Consider the following 9,054-nt stretch of genomic DNA (forward strand, 5'->3'; position numbering starts at 1 on the left):
CATATAGAACACACGAGTATCTTTTAAAATCCTTTTAAAATATAGGTAGTAGTAGCCACTGTATGTGCTCAGAATTATGGTCAGTTCATATGAAGATTTAGATGTGGCTCTAGCTCATTGAGTGCCTATGTGATATTTCTTGTTCTACATTAACTCATTTAATTCTCATAGTGATAATAGAGTTAGAAAATTTTAAAAGCAGGAGGAAAAATCAAGACAGTTACCATGGTATGTGAATTATATCTGAAGAAAGATATTTTGAAAACACAGTTACCTACAGAGGAACAAGAGCAGATTGAGAGGATGGGTTCCTAACAGTACTGGCAGAAGCCAGAGGACAGTGGGACAGTAATAGCAAAGTCTTGAGATAAAAACACTCAGTAATTTGTTCTCTGGAGGAAAGAAAAATAAAGATATTTCCTCCAAAGTTTTCACCTGCCACTGAAAGAACTAGTAAATTAGTAAATAGTGTATTTCAGCAGAAAGAAATTGAAATTAGAAGGGAGTAATAATATGTAAGAAGGAATAATGAATACAGGAATTGTCAAACATATAAATAAGTGTAAACCTACATGGGTTCTATTAAACAAAAAAAGGAACTGTAGTAAAAATGACCAGTATTAGGAGAAAAAGTGGAAGTAACATTCTAGCAGACAGAACACAAAGGTTGAGAAGGGAGATGGAAATCAGAGAATTTTAAGGTACTTAAGGGGGTATAGAGACTATGATATATAGTCAAGTGATTTTTGATGAGGATGTCAATGCCATTTAATGAGAAAGGATGGTTAAAAAAAAGTTACTGGGAAAACTGGATACTGGATATCAACATACAGAAGAATTAAGTTGGCCCTGTACCTAACATATTCAAGAATCAATTTAAAAAAGATTGATGATTTAGTGGAAGACCTAAAATATAAAATTCTTTGAGGAAATGTGGGACAAAATCTTCTTGTCATTTGATTTGGCAATGACTCTTTGGTCATGACATTAAAGGCACAAGAAAAAACAAACAAACAAACAAAAAAACACAGAACAAAACAAACAGACAAATTGGACTATATGAAAGTTAGGAAACTGCATCAAATGACAACCACAGGGTAACTAGGCAACCCACAGAATGGAAGATATATATATCTGGAAAGGGATTAATATCCAGTATATATAGGGAACTCCTAAAACTCAAAAATGAAATACCAAACAATCTGGTTTTTAAAATGGGTAAAGTACTCAAATATATGTATTTCTCCAAAGGAGATAGAGAAATAGCCATCAGGAATATGCAAAGATACTCGGTATCATTAGTTACCAGAAAAATACAATGAACTTCCAATGAGAGATCACCTCACACACATTAGGGTAACTACTATTAAAAAAGAAAACCCACAAAATAGCAAGGGTTAGTGGGAATGTGGAGAAATTAAAGCTCTTTTGCATTGCAGGTAGGAATGTAAAATGGTGCAGCACTGCAAAACAGTATGGCAGTTTCTCAAAACAAAGAAAGGAAAAGAAAATTTTTATATGACTGCACAATTCTACTTTGTGACTATGTAACCCAAAGAATTGAAAGCAAGATCTTGAGGAGATATTCTATTATCACATTCACAGTAACATTTTTCACAATATTTAAAACATGGAAGCATCCTCAATGTTCAAAGATGGATTAATGGATAAACAAAAGATATATATATATAATGGAATATTACTCAGCCTTAAAATGGAAGAAAATTCTGATATATTGTATGTATCAACCTTGAGGACATTATGCTAAGTAAAATAAGCAAGTCATAAAAAGATACTGCATAATTCTACTTATATGAGGATGTTTAGAATAGTAAAAATAATGAGATAGACAGAACAACGGTGATTGCCAAAGGTTGAAGGGAGAGGGAAACGGAGATTTAGTGTTTAATTTGTGTAGAGTTTCAGTTTTCACAAGCTGAAAAGTGATCTGGAGGTAGATAGTGGTAGGTTGCACAGCATTAGAAATCTACTTCATATCCCTGAAGTGTATACTTAAAAATGGTGAAGATGTTAATTTTGTGTTACATGTATTATAACATGTTTTTTTTAAAACTGGAAAGAAATTCATTGAAGATATATCAGAGGATATTATTGTAAAACAAAGTTGTGAATAACTCATGTAAGAGCTAGTTGTTCAGATGCCATGTGAAAGGGGAAAAACTGAGAGATTAAGAGGCTGTATGTATGTGGGAGCAGGGGTACATAGAAAATCTTCACACTTCTGCTCAACTTTGTTATAAACTTAATACAGCTCTAAAATACTCTTCTAAAAATTAAGAGATTAGAAAAGAGAAAATCAGAGAGATTGATAAACTTTAGACTTTAAATCAAGTGTACATGTTAAAAAATTTAATCTAACTTTCAAACCAATAGACGTGAGAATAAAGAAAATGCTATAAATCAAATAGAAAACAGCCAAAATGTTTCAATGGTATAACGAATGTGAAATAAACAGTAGAAACCAAAACAGTAACTATAAGTGAAACTGTTAATAGTCATAATAAAGGAAACAAAAATTGCCATGTAAAAGATAGATATAATATTAATATTTCTCTCTTTTTTCTACTCTTTCCCCATTCCCTTTCCTTACTATCCCTCACATACAACTGCAGTTTATATTGGGCCCATCTAGCTTCACAATACATATGGGGGAAGAAAAAGAAAGTAATTACCAACAAATTGAGCTTAATTTGGGAATATAAGAATGATTCAATATTAGGAAATCTGTTAGTCTAATTCACATATTAACTGATTTATAAGAAAACATGATCATCTCAATTGATGCAAATAGAAGCTTTTGATAAAATGCACTATTCATTAATGATAAAAGTAACTTTAGCAGATGTGTAGTAGCAGGTGTGCTAATGCGGACTAGCCTGTGATATTTCTACAGATAAACTCTGCAGTCTCAGTGGCCTAACATGGCAAAAGTTCTTTTGCATCACAGTCCAAAGTGAATCACGCAACTTTCCTCTTGGCTCTGACCAAGGTATGCAGGCTTTCTCCATTTAATGGGCCAAAAAAAAAATGTGATCTTCAACCCATGACCTCCCTCATTGCCCTGGAAGGGGAGGAGACAGCCTGGGAGATTTCTTGCTTGAGGAAGAGCAAGAAATGTAGTTCAATATAGCTATGACTGATGATGACATCATTTCTCAAATTTCATTGTTCAAAACCCAGCCCAGTTCTGAACAATGGAATTTGAAAAGTGATGTCAAATAAGCAAAAGGTATACAAAAAATACAATATTACTCAGCCTTAAAATGGAAGGAAATTCGACATAGACATTAAATCAATGTATGTTTTTCATGTGGCAAACATTATTGATTAAATGATCCATCATCTCTCTGGGGATCTGTAATTACATATATATCAGATATCAAGAGTCCAGGCCTACATGTCTTCCTTAAGCCTGATAATACTCATCATCATCATTTTATAATGTTTCTCAGTTTCTAGTATGGATAATAACTCTTACCATCTTTTAAAAAGTTAGTTATTTTAAGCTCTTGCTGGGAAAGTCCAAATCTGCTGGGAAGGCCACACCCATAATTTGATATTTGACGTGAATTAAATATCACATTATTTACCTGGGGAGGTTTAGTAGGCCTTTGTTGTTCAAAGACTGAGTTTCTTACTGTTTGGAGGTTTAGAAACAATCAGCTTGCCAAACTATAAAAAGTTCTGAGTTTCTGTATTTTCTCTCTCTCTTTTTTTTTTTTTTCCTTTACACAGTGGTCAGTTCTTTCCCAAGCGTAACCTTTCCCTCTTCATTCCAAATGAAGCCAATAATACTGAATACATGCTTCTAAATTTTGGGTTTTTTTCAATCTCTTTCCCTAGAGCAACAAACTCATTAGGCATATGTTCTTCCTTCTGAGTTGTAGCAAATGGCAGTTTTACTCACACAACATGGATTGTAGATTTCTTCTGTTCTATTCTCTAATACTTGTTTCTTATTTTTTTAAAATATATTTTTTTAGTTGTGGATAGACCTTTATTTTATTTTTTTATATATGGTGCTGAGAACCGAACCCAGTGCCTCACACATGCCAGGCAAGTGCGCTACTGCTAAGTCTCAGTCCCAGCCCTAATACTGGTTTCTTGATTACCTGAAACATAACTTCTAAGACAATTCTCATTCTTACTTCTTGACCAAATCTCCTCCTCCTCCTCTTCCTCCTCCTCCTCCTTCTTATTATCATTGTTGTTGTTGTTGTTATTTTATGATGGCAAATTCCAGTTGAGATTACCAGTTATTACATCACTAAGATTTTGTTAGTAAAACAGAAAATAATCTTGGTATATTATGCTGGGAGTTGTTTAACTATTGGAAAGCCTGAGAATAAAAATGTAGAAGACAATTTTCAGGAAATTAAAGCAGACATCACGGGAAAGATGTCCTTATACTCTGAGCTATGTGTACACAGAAGAGGTAAGTCTCATGAGAATTTCTAAATGTCTTGGACAGAGTTCCTCCATTGTCATCCACTAATGCCAATGCACAATGCAGCTTGTTCTAGGGAATTTTGGCTTCCCTTTTTTTCCCACTTCCTGTATCATACAAGTAGCTTTCATTGGTGGAATCTAACTGGAAGCTTACAGGCAAAAGATTTAGGGGAATGTAGTTTTACGGATTTATGTCCCTTGAGTATAGGAAAGATTTTAGGTAGGTGAAAGTGGTATTGAATGTCAACTAATGTGGCATAGAAGGAAACTTATTTGATAGTAGACATTCTAGGTAGTTCAGTAAAATAAGAACAAGTAAAATTAAAACTTCCTTTATTTGGTGAAAATCTGATTGTCTACATTTAAAGCATAGGAGAATCCACAAATTTAAATAATTCTTTTATACAAAATCACTTGTGGTCCAATACATCAACAATTAGAAAGTAGAGTTTTTATTACAAAAGCAACAAAATTTCCAGGATACCAAAAATAACATTAAACAAAAGTAAGTAAGGCAATTGTAGGAAATAAATGACAAAACTCTTGGGAAATGCAAAAGAAACTAAATAGAGAGATATACCATGTTCATTGATGAGAGTCTTCTGTATTGTGAAAACAACAGCTTTTTCCAAATTAATCCATCAGTCCAGTACAATCCCAATCAAAATACCAACAGTGATTTTTTTATTTATTTCTTTTGTTTGTTTAGTACAGACCTTGACAAGCTAATTAAAAAATTCATATACAAGAACCAATTAAACCAAGCAAGAGTTTAAAATAACTAAGATAGTTTTTAAAATATGGTAAAAGTTATTATCCATAGTAGATATCAAGACATAGTATAAAATGATGATAATGAGTATTATCAGGCTTAAGAAAGACACTCAAGCCTATATTCTTGATATCTGACAGATATGTAATTACAGATCACCCAGGAGATAATGGATTGTTTAATCAATAATATTTGCCATATGGAAAAAATAATTAAATCTTTAACTCACATCACATGCAAAGGTCAATTCTAATGAAAAACAAATTCTTAGAACTCAGAAGAAAATATGGGAGACTATTGAATTTCAGATAGTTTTTTTTAAAAAAAAAACTGTAATAAAAACATCAACTGAAAAAAAGGTATAAACGTGATTCCATAAAAATCTAAAACATTTGTTCTACAAAAGTAACCATAAACTAAGCAAAAAGATAAGCCATAGAGAGGGAGAAAATAATAGTAATGGATATACTGGTATAGATTTTGCATCTAGAATTTGTAAAGAATGCAGTAACTCACTCTCATGTACACCCTGGAGAAATTCTTGAATATTAGTGAATATTGGTTCAATACAAAATAGAGAAAAATGTTTACTGAAATCTTCCAAAAATTAATATTTTTTTTTGGTACTTGGGATTTAACCCAGATCACTTAGCCACTGAGCTATATCCCCAGCCTTTTTTATTTTGAGACAGGCTCTTATTAAGTTGCTTAGGACCTTGCTAAGTTGATAAGGCTATCTTTCAACTTGCAATTCTTCTGACTAGCTCCCTGAGCTGCTGGTATTACAGGCAGGCTCCACCATGCCCAAATCTCAATTCTTGGTTGTTATAAGTGAATGTCCATTAATTAAGAGAATTGAAAGCAAACTGTGTCTTAATAATATATTGGAACAATATATACAGCAGATAAAATACATGAATCACAGGTATATATACATTGGGATAATAAAAATTAATCCTGAACAAAAAAATCAAATTTCAGGAAGATATACACTATGATGGTTAAATACTTTTAATGTATAAAACACTATTAAATATATTTTGGATATTTTTATTTACATCTGCAAAATTTGTACTGGTTTAAAAACATGCATGGAAATGGTGAACTCTAAATCTAAGAGAAGTTGAACGTGACCAAGGAAGGATACTCAAGGACTTTTCAATTGTAATACTTCTTAAAAATCAAACAAAAACAAGAAAATATCTATAGCAAATATGAAAAATTCTGGCTATCACAAGATGATGTGTGGATGCTGTTTTCTATTATCTGTCTTAAAAATTTTTACAAGTATTAATAAATGAAAAGAGAAGGGAAAGTGAAATGACAAAATTTCTTTCCCTTGCCCTGTATCCCTGTGAATCAGGCTCCCTGCCAACCCTTCTCTGAAGATTTAGTCTCTAGCACAATTTAGAGAATACTATGCTGTGAATGGACAGACATTTTGTGGGGGCTGTATTAATCACCTCTGAATACCATGTTGACCCTTGGGACAACTGTCTTTTGAGTTCCAAATGATGACTTTTATGTCATGATAAATTGGAGATTATATGATAATATATGGTTTCAGCACATTGGCATCTTCTTTTAGCTCAAGACAATTGACCAATAAAGTAGCTGTCAGAATTATCAAGGGATTAGGACCCATTCAGCCTTTCATAATGGCTTGAAGTTACTAAAGATACTACAAAGCTTTCTGAATCATCATCAGAAAATAAAACATTGTTCAGTGTTATTTTATAGCAACTATTATCAGTTTCCAAAGAATTAAAACAGAGGTCATTTAAACTGGATATTTATTTAACTGGATTCCTTCTCTAGCCATTCTTACTGATGTTCATCAGAGTAAGTCACTGAACCCCAAGAGACTCCCATCATGCTCCCCCTACTTTTACACACAAGCATTTCCTCACCCTGGCCTCTGTTCTGGCCTTTAAAAGTCCACACAGGTTGATGAAAGCTTCCCTTTTTGAACTAGAACAATCCTTGGTCACTTATCCTCAGGCTGGATTGATTATAAAATTATTTTCTTTCATTGTCATGTGTGTATCACCCAATTTCAGCAATGGCAGTTCAATAGTAAACAGCCTTTCTTTTAATTAGAAAATGTTCTTGTGACAGCATACAGCTCAAAATTGCTCTTTATAAAATGAGCATGTCTTTGTTTGCAAAATCCACTCGATTCTTGATGCTGTGACTGGCAGAAGAATTGCCAGAGCGTTGGTTGGTGACTGGATTGACTTTTCCTAGGAATCCTGTAGCTGTACAGCCAGGGAAATGCTAATTCACTCCCCCATTGTCGGTTTTCTGACAGCTCTTTCTGTAGAACAGTTTGAAGAGTGAAGAGCCCTGTTTCTGAGACAGAGAAGTGTTTTCACACCTGAAGTGTAATTTCACACCTTGTGTTTCTCAGCAGATAAGTGCATAAAATAACACATCAACCGGAATAGAAAAAGATCAACATACAAAGAAAACTGCAGGTTGTAATTTCTTTCCTACTTTATAGTGCTCTTGGAGAGAACAGTAAATTACAGAGATCTGGGTTTACACTTTAAAAAGTTTGACTGGTCGTTAGGTGGGGAAGTGAGCTGTAAACACTAATCAGCTAGCTGCCTACATGCAAAGAATGTACAGAATGATGGAATTTGGAAAACACCCTAACCTTTTGAAGTATTTAAAGTAAGTGATACACATCTGAGTTAGTAAAAACTGTAGTTAAGGGAAAAGTTTTTTTTTTTAAATGATAAATTCAGTGATTTAATAAAATATAATTGAGATGATTTCCATTTAGGAGTTTTGGTAAAAGTAGACTATGTTGGTAAAATTTGGATGTTTTCTTTCCTTTCTATAAGCAACTAAAAATATGATTCCTGTCACTATTTTATAGCATCCCAGTGCAGGGGTTATAAAAGGAGAGGTTTGACTTTGTTTTATAAGTTTGAAAACTTGAGACTAAAAGAAGAAAGAAAGTTGATATTTCTGGCTAGTCATGAACATGCATCACAAAATATTTGTCGAAGGTTGAGTACATGTTAGGCACTGGGCTAGGCTTCAGGGACATGAAGAGAACAGGCAGTTCCTCTCTACCATTGGGTAATTGACAGTCTTTGCAGACAAATAAGTGATCAGTGATGATACAGGCGATAGGCTAGGTTTTGGTGGAGGCTTCAGAACGGTTATCTGAACCAGGTCTGGTGGGAGAAAGAAGTCAGTAAAGATTTCTGGAATAAAGTGATATCCAAATGGAACTTAATTCATAGCACTTGTGGAAAGGTGGGTATCAGTTGGGATATGAGGGTGTGCAGAGTGTGCACCAAAGGGAAAGGGGAAGGAAGAGAGCAGGAGGGTTGGAGTAAATGAGGTGGTCCAAAGGATATGCAGACAACAGATAATGAGAAGAGAAATGACTCTTTAACTCAGTCACAAAGCAGTATTTTGATGATGAAAAAAATACATAGATAAAAAATATATGTATATATGCGAAGAACTGGTCGACCAACACCATCACACACACATTACCGGTGCACCTATGTACACACCCTGTGCAAGTAGAGGTTCTAATGAACACGAACAATGTGCTGGAAGGGAGTGGCATGAAACATCAGGCATTCAATGTAGTAATCCCTGTCCTTAATAATTTATGTGAACTGTGTTACTCCCAAAGCAAGGACTGGGCCCAAGAGTACACATCAGTACATTGAAAGGAAAAATTTGCAGGTCATGTAAATATTAAACTAAACTAGCAAAACAGAAAACACTGGTGTTCTCTCGTCTCCCAACCCTACTTTTGTTTTGTTTTGTTTTGTTTCCCATAG

The 9,054-nt window shown here is 33.8% G+C and overlaps 1 protein-coding gene across 7 annotated transcripts in view; it reads left to right on the forward strand.

The window, feature by feature from the left end:
• Positions 1 to 9,054, forward strand: part of Syt16 (synaptotagmin 16) — a 253,975-nt gene that overhangs the window by 233,330 nt on the left and 11,591 nt on the right. Inside the window, exon 7 of one of the 7 annotated variants that reach the window (XM_040275697.2) lies at positions 7,653 to 7,719. The exons of the other annotated variants lie outside the window; for them this stretch is intronic. Within the exon in view, the coding sequence (XP_040131631.1) occupies positions 7,653 to 7,672 (20 nt within the window). The 3' untranslated portion in view covers positions 7,673 to 7,719. The remainder of the gene's footprint in view (positions 1 to 7,652; positions 7,720 to 9,054) is intronic. 7 annotated transcript variants of the gene reach the window in all.

Source organism: Ictidomys tridecemlineatus, chromosome 5, assembly GCF_052094955.1.
Source record: "Ictidomys tridecemlineatus isolate mIctTri1 chromosome 5, mIctTri1.hap1, whole genome shotgun sequence".
NCBI classification, from domain to species: domain Eukaryota; kingdom Metazoa; phylum Chordata; class Mammalia; order Rodentia; family Sciuridae; genus Ictidomys; species Ictidomys tridecemlineatus.